At 37.4% G+C, this 25,375-nt stretch overlaps 1 protein-coding gene across 1 annotated transcript; it reads right to left on the minus strand.

Moving 5' to 3' along the window:
* Nucleotides 1-1,804: 1,804 nt before the first annotated feature.
* commd8.L (COMM domain containing 8 L homeolog) lies at nucleotides 1,805-23,814 on the minus strand. Its single transcript, XM_041583839.1, has 5 exons — nucleotides 23,805-23,814; nucleotides 22,787-22,944; nucleotides 17,200-17,280; nucleotides 5,588-5,743; nucleotides 1,805-2,484 (listed from the first exon to the last, which is right to left on the minus strand). Exons 1-5 carry the CDS (start codon nucleotides 23,812-23,814, stop codon nucleotides 2,464-2,466), a joined length of 426 nt encoding a protein of 141 aa, XP_041439773.1. The 3' UTR covers nucleotides 1,805-2,463.
* Nucleotides 23,815-25,375: the final 1,561 nt, after the last annotated feature.

Raw genomic sequence — 25,375 nt, forward strand, 5'->3', positions numbered from 1 at the left:
TTCTGACTCTTTCAAGCTTTCAAATAGGGGCCGCTGACCCTGATATCTGAAAAATAAATTACCTTCAAGAATTGTGTTACTGTCAATTGTGCTACTTTTTTATTACTCGAGTGCTGCTCAATATCATTGTCCACGTTATGCCAAAAGCTCACTTATTAGATGAATAACCCCTTTAAAGGGATCCTGTCATTGGAAAACATGTTTTTTTTTCAAAACGGATCAGTTAATAGTGCTGCTCCAGCAGAATTCTGCACTGAAATCCATTTCTCAAAAGAGCAAACAGATTTTTTTATATTCAATTTTGAAATCTGACATGGGGCTAGACATTTTGTCAATTTCCCAGCTGCCCCCAGTCATGTGACTTGTGCCTGCACTTTAGGAGAGAAATGCTTTCTGGCAGGCTGCACATGTCACATGACTTGGGGCAGCTGGGAAATTGACAAAATGTCTAGCCCCATGTCAGCTTTCAAAATTGAATATAAAAAAATCTGTTTGCTCTTTTCGAGAAATGGATTTCAGTGCAGAATTCTGCTGGAGCAGCACTAGTAAATGATTCATTTTGAAAAAAAAAATTTTTCCCATGACAGTATCCCTTTAATTGAATTCCTTAGAATCTAGCACTGCTGCAAATACCCATTACATAAAATGACATTATACTGTACAATCCCAGAGCCACCTTAGGAGAAATTCTTCAAGTCCTGTACTTTGCCAACATCAGTTGTGATCTCCAAGGAGTCTTATCTATAGCTGTACCAAGCTGATAAAACCATCTACATCAGATATGAATATGCCAGTGGGCCATCCATTGCACATAAGATGTGAACTGAATTTGGGTCATTTGATGTTCTTGCTTTAGCCACTCTAAAAGCAGATTTTTTTCTTTTATACTTTGCCTAAACCTTGCCTAAGTTAGGCACAATGGATGCAACTGTACGAAGATGAGACAGGAGTAGCACTAGGTGGGCAGGGGCTTTTGCGCTGCACCCTGCTGAATCAAAGTCCAAGCTTCTGCTTTTACCACTCTTCTCTTCAATAATTCCTGCACTCACTGTGCACTGAATACTAATGCTCATACTCTATGCAACACAAAGGGAAGAAAACCTTCCCATCTGCATTAAAGCAATTTACCGTGTGTCACTGTTCCTCTGCATGTTTGCTTGTCCATGTCACTGTAACATATCCGGCTGTAACTGTATCTGAAATCCTTAAAAAGCAATTTAAATGACAAAATAACATGAGGACAGTTGGGTTGTAATGGCTGGACAATCCATTTTCCATACAGTTATTGATTCTCAAACTTAGGGTAGTGATTAAAATGTAATTGCAAAGGATACAGCCCTTGAGTTGTCATCAAATTCCCAGCATTAGCAGTGGTGGTCATAAACTCCATGGTGCTAGACAATAATGTTATAAATCACAGTAAAACGGATTGCCCTTAGTTGGTTTGTAATATTATTCCCTTTCATAAATTATATTCATCATGGCTTATCAGTGTATATTTTTCAGGCTACAACAAAGACACTGGGTTGGGTTTTTTTAAAAAACCACTGTATTTACAGTTAATTGGCAGTTAGTGTTTAGTGGTCAACTGTATGAACATGAAGATATGGCTATGGGTTACTACACCCAACTACTCTAAGTATTTGCATTCTCTTAAAGAAATCACCCCGTCTTTGGTTGAAATTCTTTTAAGCATCTTGCTTGTCCAGTAACATATTAATAGGAGTTTCACATGCTAACTTAAGAGATTGTATTTCAATATTTATTGTATTCTTTTTCATTAGAGAACACATTATGGGAATATTTGAGCTTTCAGCTTTAGGTAAACAGAACATTGCATTATCATTCCACCAGCATAGATTCAGAAAATACCAACCAGCATGTGGTACTGAAAATACGCCGCGTATATCAATTATTTTGTGAAGAGTCTTGGAAAGCTTTCTCTTAGTTGTACAGCTGTATATAAACAAACGGCTCATTTGAAAAAGTATAAAGAAAAATCTCAGGCGTTGGCAACTTCATTGTCATTTACTAGCATAGTCATTTCCAAAATGGTGAACAAACTATAGGTTTGCAATCCCTAACAGGAGATCTGACATCAAGAAATGTTTCTGGAATGCAAAATGGAATGAAATATTTTAAAATTGTAGGTGCGCTTTATTTGATAGTATTCAAGGTACCGTTAACCTCAATAAGCTACTGGCAGATTTCAAACACTGGGAAGATTTCATGTTGATAGAACATTTATCAACCACACAGCTAACGTAAACATTTAAAGAAGAACAACAACAAAAAATAAAATGGCAGGTTCCGCCCCGGCTCTGCAGGGCTGCAGAGAGAGAAATACGCTCCTTCATACAGTGGCTCCTTTTAAAAATGATTCAAATTCCATCAAAGGGTATTGTCCTTCCTCTTAATACATTTTGGTCACCTTTTCAAAATCAGGCAGTGACAGTTTCCCTTTTATTTCAGCTGCAGGACAACCTGCCAGAAACATGGTAAAAGTTAATTCAAGCAATAATTGGAACAATAGCATGCAATTAATTAGTACCAATGTTACATATAGATCTCGAATTTGAGCAACTTATGTACACTTGTCATTTGCAAAATTGTACTGGCATCTCTATCCACTATGAGTTTGCCCCTTCCAGAGGGCCACTAAGGGGCAGATTTATCAAACTGTCAGATTGGATCTCACCACAGAAATACTCACCCCTATGGAAGGTTTAGACGTGTATTTATCAAATATGAACTTTCACCCATTGATAAATAAAAATAATAAATTAATAGAAAGTGCGTGAATTTTTCTGTGGTGCATTCTAATCTCAAATCTTGATAAATCTGCCCCTGATTGTTGGCTTTAATATTATTAATAGACAAAGATGGGGGGGGGGGAACAAGATTTTACACCATGAGCTTGAACCAAAGAAGTTAAAAAATAAATAATGAAAACTGCTTTAAGGCAATGGCACTATTAGCAATTCTGATACAATTAATAGCTCTGCAGATGGGTGATGGGCTATTGCCCTTAGTAATTTGCCTTGTGTTATAAACAATACTCATACCAAAAGCAATTTATTATCAAAGAGCACAAAAGGATTTTGCTACCAGGGGAACTGTGTTTTTTTCCCCCAAGTATCTTAAAGCATATGTAAACTTAAAAAATAAAATGGATGTAAAATTACTCAGGGTACTTTTTTTAACCACTGTTGCAATTTACATGAATTCTTTTCTTTCTATCTAAAGGTATTAATCTGTTTATTAAATGCTAATATAATGAATTTTGTAACGCCGACACCACCAGCTGGTCAGTTCCTCTGAGTCAGAGATTTTAGAAGGTAAAAAAGTACAAAGGGTGATTTCTACGGTTTACATAGCCTTCAAATGAATTTCTTACCCATACATTTCAGGTAATTGTTGTGTTGGTCAAGTTACGTGTGCAAGAGGTCATGATATATCTGGGTATATGTATTTTAGGTAGGGATGCACCGAATCCACTTTTTTGGATTTGGCCGAACCCCCGAATCCTTCGTGAAAGATTTGGCCGAATACCGAACAGAATCCGAAACCTAATTTGCATATGCAAATTAGCGGGGGGAGGGGAAAACAGTGAAAACATTTTTACTTCCATGTTTTGTGACAAAAAGTCACATGATTTTAAGGATTCGGATTCGGTTTGGCCAGGCACAAGGATTTGGCCGAATCCTGGCCGAAAAAAAATCCTGGATTCCTTGCATCCCTAATTTTAGGGAACAAGCACCGAATCCAGGATTCGGGCTTTTTTCAGCAGGATTCGGATTCGGCTGAATCCTTCTGCCTGAATCCATGGGGACTTTTTGTAACAAAACAAGGAAGTAAAAAATGTTCCCACCCCTAAATTGTATATGCAAATTCGGATTCGGTTCAAATTCGGCTGAATCTTTCTCAAAGGATTCGGGGGTTTGGCCGAATCCAAAATAGTGGATTCGGTGCATCCCTCAAGTATTTATTTAAAATTATTGCATTCGCCAAGCTACATGTGGCCCCAAAATGTATTGTTGCTGTCTGTTATTAGTTCCACATGTAGCTACCGACCATTTAAATGACATAGGAAAATCTTCTAAAAGTAATGGTAATGCGGGTCTTCGTATCTTTGTGCCAGTGGGCCAAAATGATAGGTGGATAGTTCAACAATGCATATTTTACAGCTCCAGCTGAATATTTATTCCGTTCATGTGGAAGCTGCGATTTCTAAAACACAGCCTGAGCTATTAAACCTGGCTGATAATACAAAAAAACTGTAAAAGCCTTTTCATTTCTCTGATGATTGCTGGATGTTAATGGAATGATTTTCCAACACAAGCGTACTCTAGTGTATTATGCAACGGAGCAGACACGGGCAACCTTCGACACTCCAGCTGCTGCACGGGACGCCTATTCCAGCAACAGTCTGACTCATGAAGCACTCAGTCACAAATGAAATCTTGCCTGCTGTTTCTATAGTGAGACAGAGAGGTTTTGTGGCTTGGTTTTTACTTGCAAATGATGCAAAGGGTCATACTTACACATCATTCACATTACCGTAGAAAGTGGATTAAAAAAAACATTAAAGAGTAGTACACATTTATAAAACAATCTGTCTGCTCAAATAAAAACTTTCTGTAATAGATATGCAATACCTTCCATTGCCAACCCCATCCCACCTCTCCACATAGTCCCTGAATGTCACACTGACTGAACCATGGGGGTTCATGGGTTCCATCTTTGGATCATCTTCTTCCCTTCTGCAACTTATAAAGCTTTCCGGCACATGAGCAGTTGACGCGAATACCAGACTGGCTCCAACTATGCATGTGCAAAAAACTCAAGTGTCTGAGGTCTCTTTGCGAAGGATTGCGAAGATACAGAAGATGTTATCCAGGAGCTCCGCTGCTCTACTCTGCATGGATAGGTTGGTGTGACATTTAAGGACACTTTTTTAAATAATGGACTATGAGGAGAGGAAGCAGGGAGGGAGGAAACTAGAGCAATAAGCATCAGATTTTAATAATCAGCCCTGTAGCATCATCTTATATTACAGGCCAACCTAATTTTCTGCTTAATAATTTGTGACAATCCCTAAGCTTAGCTTCTCAACAGCTGCTCAGAGCCCACTGAGCATGTGAGTGTTGCAGATACTTTCCAAAATGTTGACCCCCTGTGACAAGTTTGAAGTCCTGGATCATTGCTGCTATTGACAAGCTGAAACTTTAGGCTGGTGCAATAGGTTCAGTATATAAAATATGGCATTTTAGCTACATTCATTTTTAGGGTTTAGTTCTCCTTTAAAGAAAATAAATATGGTGTATAAAAGAGAACACCCCTTTTATAGCCAGGGCTAAATTCAATTCACTTTTGCTGCATGTAGATATAGTGTAAAAAGAAAGTAGCTTGCCCAGCTAGTGATTATACAGAGTCTGGTCCATCACTGGAGTAAGCTACCTCTAAAAGGATCACAGTGGGTAACAATCATCTGGGTATCTATGGAATTAACACAATGAAGAACAATATGTCTGTAGAGATGCCAGATTTACCTTAAAGAACAGAAAGGGGCTGTAGCAATACATACCTTATAAGCTGCCTCTAGAGAATTTATAAGGTTCTGCAGCTCCTCTTTGTTCATCTCTACAGAGACGGGTGTAACTGACCCATTTTTGGCGATATCCAAATCAAGATTTACAAGCGGCATCTGCAGTGCTGAGAGGTTATCACTAGAAAGGGCAAGCTGCAGGGCAGAGAGGAAGAAAAGGCATATACTTATATTATAAAATATAGAAATACTTTAGACAATACAAGTTAGAATTATTGAATCAATGACAATTCCCAGTTTTTTACACGGAGCACTGTAATGAATGGCACAGTGGGTATACAGGGCTGTGGAGTCGGTACATAAATCCTTCAAATCCGACTCCTCAGTTATTAAAATATAACTTACTGTTGAGCTGCACTGGTAAAACCATGGGGGCAGCCATTTAAGCTGCTGGAAAAAATGAGAAAAAGCACAGGTTACATTGCACATAACACCATTGTATTGGAAAGAGCTTATATGTTATGTGCTATGTAACCCGTGCCTTTTCTTTTTTCTAGATTGATTGCCTGCCCAGTGGCTACACATCAGCTTATTTCTATAAACGATAGTAGTCTTTCTGAAGCAAACACACAGCTAGCATGCTAACCGTATATTATACGTTAATTACTTTAAAACACTTTCATTTTACTGTTTCTTTAATATACTAATGTATTTTTCCCGTTGATTGACAACATACAAGGCATTTTATCGCTGCCAAAGTTTAAAAATATAAACCACATCCTATGGTAATTCTAAACCAAAGTCAAAGTTAAACTACATAAACCAAAAACAATTGGAAAACCTAAAACAACATATATTAATTGAACCTGGCATATAGCCGTAGAATAGCTGTTAAATACAATCCAAAAGTGTTTTTCTTAGAAACAGAATTGCTTCTGCCCTATCCTCCTTCATTAGGGTTGCCACCTTTTTTGGAAAAAAATACTGGCCTTCCTATATTTTTATGGTTTTTCCCTATAAATAACATTGGCATCAAGCAAGATTTTTACTGGCAAGGCTGGTAAAATACCGGCCAGGTGGCAACCCTATCCTTCAAAGAAGCTCTTAAATCTGATTTGATTATTTTCAGTGCTTGTATTTAAAGTTATTAGGAGTCGCAATCAGTACATTTTTGTTGACTCCTACTCCAGATACCCAAAATTGCTCTGTTAGTCAAATCCAGCTCTGTTAGTATCATCTGTAATCTCAGCAAGATAAGTCTAAACCAACTGGACGTTTGCTAAGACTTACTGTTTTCTGTATATTTAACAATACAAAGATGGCATCTATAAAAAGATTCTTGGCTTATGTATTCATTAGTTTGCATGCATATGTCGTTTTCTGCATGGCTGCATTTGTCTGCAGATATAGCTAAGGTAAATCTGATGTAGAAGCTTCTCTGGAACTTAATTTGCAGGAACAAATAAATTCCTTTTCTATTGGCTCACATTGGCTGTAGTTTTAATTGTTTCACTACATCCTTCAACTCTTTTGGCCTGTATAAAAAGCTTGTATAAAGAGCTTATCCAATGCAAAGCACACCCATCAATTCCAAACCCACAATCTATTGTCAATGTAAAACCTACCTAAAATATACTGCAACCATCAGGCACCTGACACTTTTAAATTAACTTTTAGGGGTCCATTTACTTAGCTTAAGTGAAGGAATAGAAGAAAAAAAAAACTTTGAATTTCAAATGTTTTTTTTGGCTACTTTGACCATCGAATTGGCTACTTCGACCTTCAACTACGACTTTGAATCAAACGATTCAAACTAAAAATCGTTCGACTATTCGAACATTCGATAGTCGAAGTACTGTCTCTTTAAAAAAAACTTCGACCCCCTACTTCGCCACCTAAAACCTACCGAGGTGCCATGTTAGCCTATGGGGAAGGTCCCCATAGGCTTTCTATCAATTTTTAAATTGAAGAAAAATCATTTGATCGATGGATTAAAATCCTTCGAATCGAACGATTCGAAGGATTTAATCGTTCGATTGAATGATTTGCGTTAAATCCTTCGACTTCGATATTCGAAGTCGAAGAATTTATATTCGGCACTCGAATATCGAGGGTTAATTAATTATGCTTTTGTTTAGACATATACAGACCTACTGATATAGAAATAAAATATACAAAAGTGCTAAGCCACTATGTTTTCCAACCCCATACACAGCCCCCGGCACTGCATATAGGAGCCCAGGTGCATCTGTCAGTGTGACTAATCTACTGTACTTATCGATCCGCCTCTGCTACTGAAAATATGCCTATTGGAAGCCTGAGAACAAGTCCAGGAATCACTATGTGAAGGCAGTGAGAGCCATCAGCTTCCTTTTTCTGCTGGTAATAATGGAAAATTGTCTCTTTAACTGATGCACTCATACAATCCTTTGTCCCCATCTACAGGGAAGGATGTGCTACATACTTTAATACAGGAATGTCCATACTTTACTAATGCAGGGTCTACTCTTAGTGATGTTGTCTCATTATGATCTACATCCATAAAAGCATTGTTAGCATTCTGTTCCATGGAAAATATTACAGCTACGGGACCTGTTATCCAGAATGCTCGGGACCTGGGGTTTTCTAGGTATTGGATCTTTCCATAATTTGGATCTTCATACCTTAAATCTACTAGAAAATCATTTAAACATTGATAAACCCAATAGGCTTGTTTTGCTTCCAATAAGGACTAATTATATCTTAGTTTGGATCAAGTACAAGGTACTGTTTTATTATTACAGAGACAAAGGTAAATCATTTTTAAAAACTTGAATTATTTATATAAAATGCAGTCTATGAGAGACAGCCTTTTCATTATTCAGAGCTTTCTGGATAATGGGTCTCTGGATAATGTATCCCATACCTGTACTTAAATACTGATTTATGGGAAAATGTATATTTCTATATTTAACAGACAACTATATTTTATATATAATATCTGAATGAAAAGTATGAAACAGGAGGATGATAAAGGCAAACTGTTTTTGACAGTGTCTTGAGATCTACTGATCACCAGCTAAAGGTCTACTGGTAGATCCTGATCTACCTTTTGGGCAGCCCTGCTGTAATACAATCTACTCACATCATTCTACCTTATAACTCATATGTTTACGATCAAGATCAGCACATTTTTAATGTTTTAAATGCCACCAATAGCTGTTATATCTTGTTTAGTTTTGGCTACTTAAAAAATGTACAGTGCTACCTCATTTTGATTAAGCCAAAAGAGCCAACAACACTCCCAGTGGAGTCCATGGCACAAAGGTTCAATTCACAATGGCTCTATTGCTCAATACTGGTATTACCAGGGAGGCGGTGAATCCTGGAGTCAGCCAAATCCAAGCCTTTCGGAAGCCAAGAAGCCAAGAAGCCTGGCCGAACCGAATCAGAAGTATATCAAAGAAATAATAGGGATAATATGTACTATAGTAAATAAGCGCATGGGTGCTGGGTACATTGAAAGCTACAAAAAGCATTCCACACTTGAATAAAGCTTAATTTAAAAACAAAGAAAGTCTTTATTGTTACATGATAAAATCTATGTATATACAGGTATGGGATCCATTATTCGGAAACCAGTTATCCAGAAAGCTCTGAATTGCAGAAAGGTCATTTTCCATAGACTCCATTTTATCGAAATAATCCAAGTTTTTAAAAATGATTTCCTTTTTCTCTGTAATAACAATAAAAAAGCTTTTTTTTTGGAATTTTTGTAGCCTTCATACTGAATCCAAACTCTTAAAAACCTATAAATTCCATATGCAAATTAGGGTTCTTAGAGGGTTCAGGATTCAACTGATCCTCTCTGAAAGATCCGGAGTTCGGCCAAATGCCAAAAATATGGATTCAGTGCATCCCTAGGAGTGTGTGGTTTTCTGGATAAAGGAATCTTTCTGTAATTTGGATCTCCGTGCCTTAAAATCTACTATACACATTAAATATACCCAATAATATGGATTCATGCAGCTTAGTTTCCATCAAGTACAAGATATTGTTTTATTTGCTTAAAATGGAATCAATGGACTGTACCCCCTACACCTACTACATTTAATGCATGCCTATGGGCTAAGGACTAATGATGCGAGACCTAAAAACACTTGGTTTATGTTTAGAAACATCATTAAAAATTAGCAGAACTATCAAGTCATACCCAATTAGCCTGTATTTAAACCTGAACGTAGATCTGTACTCACTCTGGGAGAGAAGAAGTGAATGGACCTATCTGTTAGAGACCTGTCAGGCCAAGTAATTGATGAATAAGAAATCCCTTTGCTGCAGCAGTGATTTGGAAATTGATTCAGTAATGCCACACTGGCTCTACCTGACCCCTATTCATCTATCACCACCTCCAGACATTGGAGAGGAAAATAAATGGTACCGATGTTTGTCTGGAACTTGGGCTTTGGGGAAGGGTTGTCTCTAAAAGTGACACACAGAAGAAAGGTCATACATTCTGATACCTATAAAATGGTGTCCGTGAGCCAAGATGCTAAAATAACAGTATATGACAATATATTGCAATCTTAATAACTTGCAATGCCTTGTTTTTATATATTAATTATATAATAAAGTATATATTTTTTCAATTAAAAAAAGTATTTTAATGTTTTATTTTCCCTTTAAATATAACTGCATCACTTGGTCATTCAATTTGGTTGTACAGGTATAGGATCTGTTATCAAGAAAGCTCTGAAATACGGAAAAGCCATCTCCCATAGACTACATTTTATTTAAATAACCCATATTTAAAAATGATTTCCTTTTTTTCTGTAATAATAAAACAGTACCTTGTACTTAATCCAAACTAAGATATAATTAATCTTTATTGGAAGCAAAACAATCCTAATGGGTTGAATTAATGTTTGTATATTATATATATATATATATATATATATATTTATTTTAGGTATGGAGATCCAAATTTCAGAAAGATCCCTTATTCAGAAAAACCCAAGGTCCAGAGCATTCTGGATAGCAGGTCCCATACTTGTATTTATCAATAATAGATTCTGTGTTTAAGATTGCCAGTAATTTGACCCCAATAAATAACAATAACAGTCCGTGACAGGGAAATGAGGGCTGACAAAAAAAATGATTTCTTAGGTTCTTGGCCAGGTTCTGTTAAAACATGAAAAAAAATGATTTGGGTAGATTGAAATAAATAGCTATACAGAAGTATTCAGTGCTGAACCCATATTGCTGATTTTTACATAAACATTTTTATCAGCTACAAAAAAAAGTCTAGGTATTTGGATAGCTCTAAGGCAAAACAAGGTTCCTCTCGACTAAAATAAAAAACTGCAAAAACAGAAGTAATAAGAATGAAGCATTGGCCTTGCTGATTTTTATAGGAACTGAAAAGAATAAAATGCTGTTAGAATATCCATTATCAACATAATAGCATTAAATCAAACCGGCAACAACACTGTGCAGCACATTTATTCCATGTGCTATAAACAAAACAGCTTATTTGGCCCCTGAGCCAACAATCAGATCACATGGGGACTTTGCAGTATTCTGTGAAAAGCAGTAAGCACTTTTATAGGATACTCATCTATGTTCAAAAGTATAGAGGATACAGAATGATCCTTCTTCCCAAAATCCCGCTGTGTTCAGAAACACAGGAGAAGCAGGGCTCCAAATAAGTCTACCTATGCCTAGTACGGAGCCCACCGGACTTGGCCTAACCCTAAATAAGTTGCCCTCTGGCAGTTCTTCCTCAATTGATAACTGCTTTTTATTAGGACAGTCTGCACACCCATAGCCTATTATTGACAATCCTGCTGCATTATTATGGATGGTGCTGCGGGTTCATCAGTCTTTTGTGCATACAAGGTTAACAATCTCCTCATGAAATGGATCTGTAAGTGTAGGGTCCTTAGACTGTACGCTCCAGTGGGACAGGGACTAAAGTAAATAACTATACAGATAAAAGATGCATTAAAGGGAAATAGGGGGCAAAGAAAATTAGTCAGGTGTCTATAATAGATTGGTGGTATAGACTGGACCACCAGAGATGGGCACACATGGTGCTCCAAGACCATGCCAAAACAATACAACATTTATTACTGCATTTTTCATTTGGTTGTGTAACAATATATGAATATATATTGATTATTCTTTTTCCTTTAGTTTATTAATGCTTTGCGGTTTTCTGTCAAGTAAAATCCATCTCGCAGCCATTACACCCTGGGGGCATGGTGTGTATACCATAATAACTAGTTATTCGTGCTTCAGTTGCACTCTGCTCTTAAACACAGATGCACAGCCATCAACCTTCTGTAAATATGGAGACATGGTAGGACTCAGACAGAGCTCACTAATGAACTGGTCCCTCACAGCTTTCTCCCCATTCTCTAGTTTACATTCCTACCATGCCTGCAATTCAATCAGAGAAGATGAATCGATACTGAGCAGCAGATGGGCTGGAGCGAGACATGATATTTCCCTGTTATTTGCGCAAACCATTCCACTTCTGAAATGCACTTAAAATTCAGCATTTTGCAGTGTTCCAGGTATTAAAGGGACACATTTACTGGGAAATGAAATCTTACAGATAGTGAGACGCTGCACGGTGTTTACACTCGCCACCTGTAGGAATATTATATTTTCTCTTCATTTCCTATCTCAGTGCAACAGCCCAAGGGAAAATAAAAATATCTGTTCTGCAGGGAGCCACCGTCTCATTACTGACAGGTCAGAATCAAGTGAAACAATGTCACTAGTCATTATTGCAGGCATTGGTGGGGGGCTCCAAGGAAAATAAGGATAGCAGGTAAAGACTGAATTAAAGCCCCACAAGAGCATTTGCACAATAAATCTGCTGTAGCAATCTGAGCCACTCCAAAGCTGCCATGTTTGCCACAGATACATGAAGATTTTGTTCTTAGATTACATGCAGAACAGTTTCGGCTGCCTTATTTCTGAACGCTAATTTATATGGTATCTGCAAATATTATTATTCTCAGTTTTAAATGTGCCCTTCCTTTCTCACCATTTTAAATGTTATGTGTGTGTTTTTTTTTAATTCTGAGGGGAGATTATCTAGGTAATCTAGATCCACCCATTCACAAACTGCAAACTGAATAAATCTACATTTACCACCCCCCCCCCTTTACTGGTCTACAAATACAGTGGAGCTGGCAGCCACTATCTTAAAAGGGAGCATTAAGAGGATGTGACATGTTCAAACATGGCAGCTGCTGAACAAGAGGAGGTCCTTCGCAGTGATGTCAACAGTTAAAAGAAAAATATACCCCCCAAACAATGTAGGTCTCTATAAAAATATACTGCATAAAACAGCCCATATGTAAAACCCTCCTTCATCTAAATAAACCATTTTAATAAAAATATAATTTTCTAGCAGTATGTGCCATTGGGTAATACTAAATAGAAAATTGCCATTTTAAGCACTAAGGGCCTCCCCCTGGGATCCTAGAGTTCGTAGTATTTCTGGTCAAGTGATCTCTGAGGCAGCACACAGACCATCACAAAATAGTGGCTCAAGGTAAAAGATGTAAAAGGTGAATATTTACGGATATTAAATTTGAAAAAAGGCTGGTGTTCCAGTCGAAAACGTCAGTTATTTGCCTACAATTAAATTATTTATTGTGCCTATAAGTCCTGTGAGTATATATATATATATTTCCAAATGAGTATCCGCACTCCAAGGCCAATAGCTTCTCCAAAGGGAGGGGTGCACAGTAATTTTATATACCCCAATTATTCTCAGACCTGTTGTAAAAATTCAATTATTTATTGTTACATAGTATCTATGCCCAATGTTTCGGTCCCCATTGGGACCTTTTTCAAGGATCCTTTTTTATATATATATATATATATATATATATATATATATATATATATATATATATATATATATTTATGTATATATATTTATATATATATTCCAGTTTGGTAAGATTATTTCATAGACCATCTAAGTATGACATAAAGTATCAGTTGGTTTAGTACTTATTCTGGGGGAATAGGGGCTGGGGGTTTAGCGCCCCTTTAAATCTTTTACTCCAGTGATCTCCAATCTACTATGCCATATGACTATAAATGGGTTACTGGTCGGATATAAACATTATTATGATATATACAAGCATAGAGTGTAGTGCTACACAATCAATCTCACCGCTTTTTGTAGCGTCGGGTGCCAGCTGCGACTCTGTCTGCCCAGGTCCAGTACAAATTCCAATACAAATTCCAGCAGCACTCCGGTAAAGTGAAAGAAATTTATTTGTGCAAATGAAGCGCCCACCTTTAGCATAAAAGCTAAAGGTGGGCCCTTCATTTGCACAAATAAATTTCTTTCACTTTACCGGAGTGCTGCTGGAATTTGTATTGGAATTATTATGATATATGTTATTGCTGGTTTCTTTTTTTTCCTTCTTTCCTTTTTATTTACACTGGCATTCTTTATTTTCCACATGGCGTATATATAACATATGCTATATTGACAACATTACACTATGTTTATGAAAAGCAATGTATACCAACTGTTATACCGTGGAAAAATGACAATTACTGTAAATCTTTTATTTTTTCCTGTATGTTACTGTAAAATAAAAATAAAAAATATGTAGATATAAAAAAGGGTTGATGCCCCATATGTCTTTTTTAATGAGCTCATGGTAAAAGTGGACAACTAATTGGAATGCCTGTGCTACACACTGTTATGGAATTGTTCACTACTGGCTGGGGTGAGTGCTAAAAAGGTAATTGCTCAGGAAGGTCTTCAAATCACATTGTGTTGCAAACAGAAGCCAGTAAAGTGCTCCAACTGTAGACCAGTGGTTATACACCTGCTATATGTGTAAATCTTCCAATAGACAGCACTCCGTTGTTCCATAAAAATGCCTTTATTTTATCTTATCTCCTTGGCTATAGTGCAAGATCAGGAGTTGAACCTGCTAATGCTTTGCCTGATATCTTCTGTAGGGAGGCTACTGTTGGGAATGAAATTGGGTACAACATAATTCCTGGCACCATTGCATTACAGCTTCACATGCTAGAAAACAAAAAAAAACAAGGTGATACAGGTATGGAATAGATTATGTGGAAACTCCTAATCCATCCAGTTCTGAATTACATGAAGGCCATCTCCCATAGACTCCATTTTAAACAAATACTTTAATAATGTTGAAAAATTTTAGTTTTCTCTATAACAATAAAACAGTACATTGTGCTTGATTCTAACTAAGATATAATTGATCCTTATTAGAGGCCAAGCAATCCTATTGGGTTTATTGAATGTTTACATCTTTTCTTAGTAGACAAAGTAAGGAGATCCCAATTACAGATAGACCCCTTATCCAGAAAAAAACCCAGGTCCTGAGCATTTGGGGTAACAGGTCCTATACGTGTACTAAAAATCTAATTCTAAGCTCTCATTGGCAGTGGCTTTATGACCTAATGTGTGCTATCTCTTGTAAATGTTTTGTTTCTGCCTGAGCTACTGAACATGTAACTTGGCAGAAAAGAACAGCTTGTGTAGTACTGCATCTTATGGAGACATAATAAAATTTGATAATTGTGTGATGACAGTATCCCTTTAAGATATAGTTCCAAGGACTTGTGAAGCTGCATGTAAAACACAAGCAATTAGGTACACGGATCATTCCAAGGAAATCCATTATGTGTAGGAATAAGGATTTGTGGGAACAGAATGTATCTCTCCAACACTTTTTAATAACATGCAAATCATGTTAGAAGTTCTTTAAAAAGACACATAAGCAAACACACAGCAACACAGGGCACAAAGCCCAAGCATTTCTGCACCCGTAACTTTGGGACATATAATTATAATGGAAGTAAAACCAAAACACAACAGGAGAAATGCTGGCATTATGCAGGATTATGTAATTGATAGGTTGCAATATGCTGTTTGGAGAAAAGCCTGCTCTTCCGTGCCAGGGTATTTCTGTGTCAGTGTCTGTATTATTTATCTTACAATAAATGCAGAAAGCAGAGGGAAAATAGGAGCTATAATTATTGGATAGTACTGGACAGAAAATATTTTTAAAAGGTGAACTATTTTAACACAATGGACTAAAAAAATCTTTCGAATGGTTTATCTTTCCTTTCACTTGTTTATATTTTTAACAGTTTTATTGTTCCTCAACTAAACATTATTTTGTGCATGCAATAAGACAAGCTTGATGCGAGTCACTAACAGGTCCCACTTGCTTCAACTGGCTGATTTTAGCAAGAATAGGCAAATAGAAATTCACCACTCACACCAGGAAAAAAAGATGTTAGGTTGAAGAAGCACGCCTATAAATCATTTATTGACCAATCTTTAAGAAAAACATAATAAAACCTATATGTGAATGTAAGTTATTAACTAAAACTGTTCCCCACTGGTTGTGTGTCTATTTTTCTACAAAAAAAAACCCTATTGAGCACACAAAAAGGGACCACAGCTCGCTTGTTCTGTACAAACACACTGACCAAAGTACATAAAACTAGGTGGGGGGTGTGATGTAGGACCAGGGGACGTGCAAAACAATCTATGTGCTCATAACAAGGAGGATGGGGCATTATTTGCATTTGTTTGTGCTCCAGTATGGCTGCCCACACAGAGAGCTACCTCGCAGCACAGGGGCCAGAGTGTTTGATAAGGAGCTATGGAAGCCCACACTTCAGATGGTGAAAGGGAAACCATTTTTTAGGTGACAGGTGCACTTAAGCATCCACTTCAGTTTGGGTTCATGTTTATACAGTTGTAGCGGTGGGTTTCCCTTTTATTAGAAGACAAATAGTTTTATCACTTGCAATATTTAAGTGGAGACAGAACAGAGACCCAGCACCAATAGAATAAGTATGGACAAACAAGGGGTAGGAATAAATGATTAGGCACATTATGGACCCCTGACCCACAAGATTCAAGAACTCACCTTGGCGCATTCACTAGAATTTGGAGGGGGTGCTTTGTTTATTCTAAGGCAACCAAAAACAAATTAAAACACATATAAAATGAGTTCATATTTACAGTATTTAATTGGACCTTAATACTGTGTTTCATATGGGGTGAGGGCATATCTAGGTGTTGGCTGTCACACATAGCAGTTTGCCTAAGCCAAAAATGTTTGACCAGACCAGATAACCTTTAACCACACTTCTAGCCCTCTGCACCCCTTCTCCCAAAAATGCATGTATTACAAGAGTTTATGTACCTTTTACTGTAGGCAACTCCAAGTCACCTTGGAGTTCTTTGACTTGTTTAGTACTTGGCCTGGATGAAGCTTCACGCCATATCACAAAAGAGTAAATTAAGTATTTACAGAAGCTTAAAATTCACTTCTGTCGACATATTTTTAGTACTGGCCACATTACTAGATCATAGAAAGACAACATTTCCGTTTGCTTTTGTGATATTTTGGGATTTCAGGATGCCAGCCAGGGAAAGGAATATGCTGGCAGGACTGGAGCACGCCAAAACACTTGATGATAAATGCTACTTATGTCTGAAAAAATCACAGTGAAACAAAAAAGAGAACAACTGTTTGACAGGCACAATTTTGCTTCAACAGCCAAAACCTACGGCGAAATAAATGAAGATCTATGTTTTCGATGGTTTTGTCATTGTTAAAAAGGTAGACTTGCCAGTTATACTGTAACTGTGGCTTTCCATTAGTTAAATCTGCTAACAAAATCGCACCACAAGACATTGCTTTTGTGCTCTACTTTACTTGAAAACTAGGCACCAGAGACCATTAATATCTGCTTGAGTTAATAAATCTCCATTTCCAGCATTTCTCATCATGCCAAGCAGCTTAAGTTGAAAAGCATCAGCAGTGTTAGTGTTTGTTGCTTTGGACATGCTGTTTTCAATTTGCGTTAATGAGCACCCTCTTTGGACTCATTTGTTGTAATTGCATTGCACAGGTGTAAAGGCCACTTTCTCAATCTGAGGGCAGACATCCGTATTGATGGTAGGAGAATGGAAACAAGCTGTGCACATGTTCCGCATGTCTTACTGACAAGTAAACATTCACGGATGTAAAACTAATGTGCAAGGCCCCCAACATTCTTCACTTCACACAGAGAGCTGTGAAATGTCTTTATTAAGCATCCCCCGTGGCTCTAATTGTTCACCTACAACTGGCACTTCCCTTCTTTGCCCAAAGGTACCCTGTCTCTTGGTGCATTATTATTATTTATTTTGTCCTGGGGAGGACAAATAGCACCCCAGTGGCACCTACAACTTGCACTTCCCTTCTTTGCCCAAAGGTACCCTGTCTCTGTGAATTTATTTTATTTTTTATTTATAGAGGACATAATGGCACCCCAGTAATTTTATGTTTACTTCTCCTTTAGGGATTCCAGCAAGTCAAGCAATAGTTAGGGGTTTAGTATTCTGAGTGTTAGAAGGTAAAGGCACAACATATAATTGCTTTGTGCGTAATACATTTTTAACAATACCTCAATATGCACAGTAAGAAAGCTAGTGATTTTAAAAGTAAAAATTTATTTTACGTTCATCATAGAAAGGCCTATTCTTGGCATCTTGTTAATAGGTCTGCATTAGTTATTTTAAATGTTTTTTTTTTAATTATTAGCATTTCTTTTCTGCTTGCTTCTTCACTAGGTGTGAAAAACAAAATCTTTTTTTGAAAAACTGTGTGCTCAGGTCAGAATTAATGAAAGATGTTGTGCCTGTTGTGGCCTCAAAATTAATGTGCATGGGCACGAGCGCACACCTTAGAGGGAACTTTGCTTGTAACTTGATATGCTGGTTGGTTGTTGGGTCACTGACAGCAGCAAGCAAACAACTGATTAACTTTAAGGGTAGGACTACACGTACGAATTTGGAGCGATCCGAAGCGCTGCGCAAAAACGCAGGCGTCAAATCGGATGCAACAGAAATAAGGTAAGTAATGGCATTGTCGGATGGTGTCGCAGCGTCTGCATCCGACAGTCGTGTCGCGTCGGTTCAACGCTGCAACACCATCCAACAATGCATTCACTTACCTTATTTCCGCTGCATCCGATTTGATGCCTGCGTTTTTGCGCAGCATGTTGGATCGCTCCAAAATCGGACGTGTAGTCCTACCCTTTGGCTTTAGTTTTATTGTCATCCTATAGGCCCTTTCCCATACATGTTGTGCTCTGACTTAAAGGAACTGTTCAGTGTGAAAATAAAAACGGTGTAAATAGATACAGTAGGCTGTGCAAAATAAAAAATGTTTCTAATATAGTTAGTTAGCCAAAAATGTCATGTATAAAGGCTGGAGTGAACAGTCTAATAAAACAGCCAGAATCCAACTTCCTGCTTTTCAGCTCTATAACTCTGAGTTAGTCAGCGACTTGAAGGGGGGCCACATGGGACATTTCTGTTCAGTGAGTTTGTAATTGACCCTCAGCATTCAGCAAAGATTCAAAAGTAACAGAAATGACCCATGTGGCCCCCCAGTGTCGGACTGGTATGCCAGGGGCCCACCAGAAAACCTTAGACCATGGGCCCATTTTCCAAACTATTATTCCTCCTTTTCTCACTCAACCTCTTTATTCTCCTAGTCTTTTATATATACTAACTATATTCTTTCATTATTATGGATTTTTTTCCCCATAACAAAATAGAGAATGACCATGAAATAGGCAAATGTTTAGAAGCAAGAGGGCCCACTGACACCTGGGCCCACCGGGAGTTTTCCTGGTATCCTGGTGGGCCAGTCCAACACTGTGGCCCCCCTCAAGTCTCTAATTGGTTACTGCCTGGTAACCAGGGTAACCAGTCAGTGTAAAGCAAGAGAGCTGAAAAGCAGGAAGTAGTGTTCTGACTGACATGTTATACATCAAATCACTCCAGCCTTTATAACTATATTAGAACATTTTTTTTTTTGCACAGCCTATCTATTTACCCAGTTTTTATTTTTACACTGAACAATTCCTTTAATGCTGCCTTGTTGCAGGATACCTAAGTGCTAGCAACCACATAGCAATTCAAATTCTAAGCCTGAGAGCTGCAAAAGAAAAACATGCTGTCTTAATTAAAGGGGTTGTTCACCTTCCAAACACTTTTTTCAATTTAGTTGTTTTTAGATTGTTCCCTAGAAATAATGACTTTTTCCAATTACTTTCCATTATTTATTTTTTACGTTTTTTCCAAAATCTAAGTTTAAAGTTGAATGTTCCTGTCTCTGGTGTTTGAGTCTGGCAGCTCAGTAATCCAGGTGCAGATTCTGAACTGTTACAATTTTGCAACATTTAGTTGATACATTTCTCAGCAGCATCTCTGGAGTATTAGCAACTATTGTATCAATTCTAACAGCTGTCTGTAATGAAACCCAGAGATTCTGCTCAGCAGGGACAAAGATAAGAAATGTATCAACTAAATGTATCAATTTAGAACAGTTTACAGGATCGGCGACCCCCCCTCCCAGAGCTGCTTCAGAAGGAGAGAAATGACACTTTATACTTCAATATTAGAAAAACCGTGACACATAGAAAATAGAAAGTCATTGGAAAAAGTCGTTATTTCTGGTGATCTATCTGATAACAACTAGTTGTTTGAAGGTGAACAACCCCTTTAAAGAGATACTGACAGCAGAAATTAAACTCTTTTTTACATCTATCATAATATTGCCTTTGAAAGCAACTTTGCCATAAAGTATTTGCACAATGCTTTTACATTACCTGTCTGATGCCCCATGTTCCTATATGAGGGGGCTGCCATATTTGTGCAGCAGGAGTCCGTATTAGAAACTTTAACTGAGATGGGACAGTCAGGTTGGCAAAACAGTCAGGTTTAGGAACTTCAACTAACAATAACTTACAAAAAAAAAAAAACGATCAACATGACCTATAGGTAACTAATGTATTCATATTTTAAAAAATAGTTTTTAGTGTCAGTATCACTTTAAGGTATGTTGTGCCCTGGCTGTACAACCTTGTAAATAGAAAGGAATATTTTAGATGACTTTTCAGCAGCTGCACATGAAATAACTAACTTTGCAAAGCATAAGAAGGCTTTCTGGTCAAGTACAGGCCTACCCGGCATATTATCTACACATATTGAGTCATTTAAAGGAAACCTAAAACACGAAAAACATGTGAGGTGTGAAATTATGTGCCATTGGTTAAAAATACGAAAAGCCCTCTGATATTAAATTTTTCTACCAATTCTACCAATCTTTGATCAGCCACCTACAGGTTACATCCCTCGACATGCACAGATCCTGCTTATCAGAACTTGACCATGCCTAGTAAGCAGTGCAGTACCAGTAACACCAGTGAGAGCGCTGACCAAAATAAACAGAATAATATGGAGCTACAGGGGAAAACTTCAAAGGCATATACAGTGTGTTACCAATGCTATAGGCCTGTTACACCTCTGGTATAAAAAAAAGTCTATACATACAATTTCCAGTCTAATCTTTAGTCAGGCTTAAAGTAATTCTAACAACATAACATCAACTTTCTAACTAATGCAGAGTTACAATCACGGAACCTAATACTTGGCACTTTGTTCACTTCAGCCCAAAAATACGAATCTCACGATTTATGGAGCAGTGGAAATTCGGTTGCGCTTCATTGTTCCCTATGGGAGCAACTCCACTTCAGGTGTTCCATGAAGAGCTGGGTCTGCACTTTCAGTTGCAGGGGATGCAGAACTCCAGTTTATAGGCAAAAAATATGTCTGTGCACATTTGTATCAATACATATAAAATGGTCAAAAGCGGTCATTATCTCAGATATGACATTACCATTGTGTGGCTCACCAAAACACTATGGGTGAGTTGCTATAGTGTTGTACTGGTTCACTGAGGATGTCCTAGCCAAAAAAAGCAATACAGCACCTCCCACAAATATAAATACATACTTATAATCAAATAGGTCCCACAAAGTGTGAAGAGCCACAGTCTGTCAGCTCTCCTTACTGCTAGTTAATATTAATACTTTTTAGCTAATGAAGGACACAGCTGTACTCTTTTAAGTTTGTGCTCAGCAGAAGCATATTGTAATTCCACAGTGTATGACTATTATGGTTTGTGTTAATACCGATGTTACGTTTGGCAATATAACAAAGGTGCAGCACTAGTACGGACAGATGTGAAGGTAATAACAGTAGTATAGTATAACAAAAGGTGGAAATGGTATATGGAGGATGATGATGGGTTACACTATTATATACAGAAAGGAAATTAGTGTCACTAACATTGCCTCGTGTTATCCCATTTTATATATATATTTTGTGAAAGAAAATCATACAAGTCTTATGCTATTGTAGGGACCTGTATCTCCATCTAGTTCTATTGAAAAATGGTGGATTCTGGTACTTGAAGTCCCTCTGTTTTCCAAAGAATGTACGGACCACCCACCCAGAATCCATTGCATTACATTGGAGCCTAAAGGAGCTTGGCAACTGCTTCTTAGGAGTAACAAGGTTTCATCCAATCTGTGGAATCAAGTACGTCTGTGTAAAAGGGGGAAAAATTATTTCGATCATTAGAGAGAATTTCAGATAAAGTTTATGCACCTTCAAAGTTTCCCTATAGTTTCTCTGCGACTGGGTCGAATTCTAAATGTAAGTGGATAAGATGCAGGGATTAAAAATGATTATCCCCAAATCACAAGGAGCCAGCACAGCCATCAGACCCAGATTTCTCTGAATTGGGAGTGATACAGTGAGCTTCAGCTCCTGAGTAATAACCTTGTTTTATACACCTGGCACTGAATACAAAAGAATATCTGCAGTGGAGTCTTTTTCTTGCTATTAATTGCAGTAAAACAGAAAATAGCTGACTCAGTGCTGCGCCACACTATTTCTATTTCCTTACCATTATTACTTATTCAGCAGGAACTTTAAACACTACAATCATTATGGCATTGATCATTGTATCTAGCTATTTTTTATTCTGCATTTAATGATATTCTTCCATGTTGCTTCACTGCTGATTCTGGCCGGTTACAGTAAATATTGCTGACAGAATCTGGCCATTTGTCAAGTGGGTTTCTTTATCTGAGATCTAGCATGGGCATAATATGTATTTTTAGAAGATTGACTTTACTGGGGTAAGTTTTTGAGCATTTGATTTCACTTGGTTACTATTTTTTTAGACAGCATGCCACTAACTAATAGATGGCTAAACTGTAGCATAAAATAAGTGACAAATGGGGCACCCACAATTAATACCCTTTTCTAAATTACCCAATGCACAGAACAAAGTAATAGCACAACCGTACCTCATCTGCATTTACATCAGTACCAATGCTGTTCTTGAAGAACGTTGCAGAGTCTTCCAGAACTTCCAGCCATTCCTGATAGCTCCATATATTGCCATAATCCTGTAAACGAGGCTGAACATGGACTCTATGGAAGACGGCCTTCCCGTAATTTAAAGCTTTTTGGATAGGGTACCCAATATAGTATAGTGTATAAAGTACCCCCTCTTGTAATATATAAGGATATTATAAGTTACCGAGGAGTTTCATGACCATATAAAAACACGAGGCCAAAGGCCAAGTGTTTTTATACAGGTCATGGAACACCGAGGTAACTTCTAATATCCTCATATTTTGCAACTGTGAATCATGTGACAGAAATGACATCAGAACTCACCGTTTATAACTGATGACATCAGAACTCACCGTTTATAAGGATATAATTTACAAGATATTCATGGCTTTTGTGTATTATATATATATATATATATATATATATATATATATATATATATATATATATATATATATATATATATATATATATATATATATATATGTATATCTACAATTTCTCAACACATATAGACTATTATGTAGCACCCCAAAAAGCCAACAATCAGGAGGATGCCTTCAACTGTATCAGAAACACCCTAGCAATATTAAGATATTGCATGGCTTACATAGTTGTCAAAGCTTACACAACAGTTAAAATTCTGTACACCTGGCTGTGTACAATATTATTTTTCAGCAAAAAAAAAAAATCCATTTATTTCCCTTTGGCTTTGATACCACATCTTGTAGCTACAGATTGCTTTAAAAAGATTCCTTGTTTCCTGTGAAGACATAATTGACTACACACACATTTCAAACCCTATTCCTAACCAACAAGTATTTGCAGCTATTATTCCTGCGCGACATAAGAATTAGACAGTGTAGTAGAATGCTAAAATGGCTCTATGTAAATATAACCTTTCTTCTGTACATAGAAGTGGGCACTGCCTTATTGCTTAACTCAGCAAAGGCACTTATTACATACCTCCCAACATTTTGGAAATAAAAGAAGGGACAATAAAGTTGGCGCATCTAGCACGCCCATTTTTGTGGCCACACCCCCTATAATTACCATGTTCAGTTTACAAAATTTGGCAGGTTATGAAAGTCTGAACGTATTTCTGTGGTTTTTTCAGTTATTACAGTTTTGTTAATGAAGGTGAATTGCCCTTTAAGCGGTGAGTCTAACATTTCCCAAGGGACTTGCTATCTTATATTGTTACAATTACTTATTTGCTTTTCTTGAAATTGTTACAAAGGTATCTTATCTGCTGCTCTGGCTGTTCTGAGCTCTCTGCCAAAAGACAGAAATATTGTTTCTTTTTCTGGCTTTTCAGTGCAGAGAAAAGCTGGCAACACAGTCCAGATGCTATAGCATATTGCCAGCTTGAATGATTACATTCTTTGTTATACTACAGAAGCTTGTGAGCAGCCTGCATTTAGCAGGGTATTGATTTTTAATAAAACTGTATCATGCTATTGCCAAATCTTCTCTTCTATGTATTATACCAAATGAGAACGTTGTGTCCATTGTGAAGTCTCTGTCTTCCTGCATTGAACATTATTAGACATACTTCTTCGTTTGTCTGGTTAGTAGGCATGCTTACCATATGATTGGTGGAGGATCTACATACTTTTTACACATTTGGAAGGTTATACATATTGGGGCACATTTACTAAGGGTCCAATATCGAGGGTTAATTAACCCTCGATATTCGACCATCAAAGTAAAATCCTTCGACTTCGAATATCGAAGTCGAAGGATTTACCGCATTTACTTTGATCGGAAATTGCTTAGAAAGCTTATGGGGAAGGTCCCCATAGGCTAACATTGGTGCTCGGTAGGTTTTAAGTGGCGCAGCAGGTAGTCGAAGTTTTTTTTAAAGAGACAGTGCTTCGACTATCAAATGTTTGAATAGTCGAACGATTTTTAGTTCGAATCATTCGATTAGAAGTCGTAGTCTAAGTTTTTTTTACTTGAATCCTTCACTCGAGCTAAGTAAATGTGCCCCTAAGTGTGACAGAATTTTCCTCTGACTTGCTCACTATTAACACTTCTCCCACTGAAGGATGAGGTGATTCATGGGCTGCATCTGTCAATGAGTCAGAGTCAAAGGGGTGGTTCACCTTTAAGTTAACTTTTAGTATGTTACAGAATGGCTAGTTCAAACAAACTTTTCAATTGGCCTTCATTTTTTCTTTTCTTTTTTTTTATAGTTTTTAAATGATTTGCCTTTTTACTAACCCTTACTAAAAAAAACAGTGCTCTGTAAGGCTACAAATGTATTGTTATTTTTAGTTATTCATCTTGCTATTCAGGTCCTTTTCTATTCATATTCCAGTCTCAGAAGCTGGCCATAGACGCAAAGATACCACGGCACGAAAAGGCGGTTTGTACGATTTTCGGACCATGTGTGGAGTGTCCCGTCATTTTCAGTCGATCTGACAGTTTAAGGGTAAGGCCACACTGGGCGTTTTGGGGAGATTTGGTCGCCTGGCGACTAATCGCCTCGTTTTTGCGGCGACAAATCTCCCCAAACGCCTTCCCTCACTCTG

Source organism: Xenopus laevis, chromosome 1L (genome assembly GCF_017654675.1).
Source record: "Xenopus laevis strain J_2021 chromosome 1L, Xenopus_laevis_v10.1, whole genome shotgun sequence".
NCBI classification, from domain to species: Eukaryota; Metazoa; Chordata; class Amphibia; order Anura; family Pipidae; genus Xenopus; species Xenopus laevis.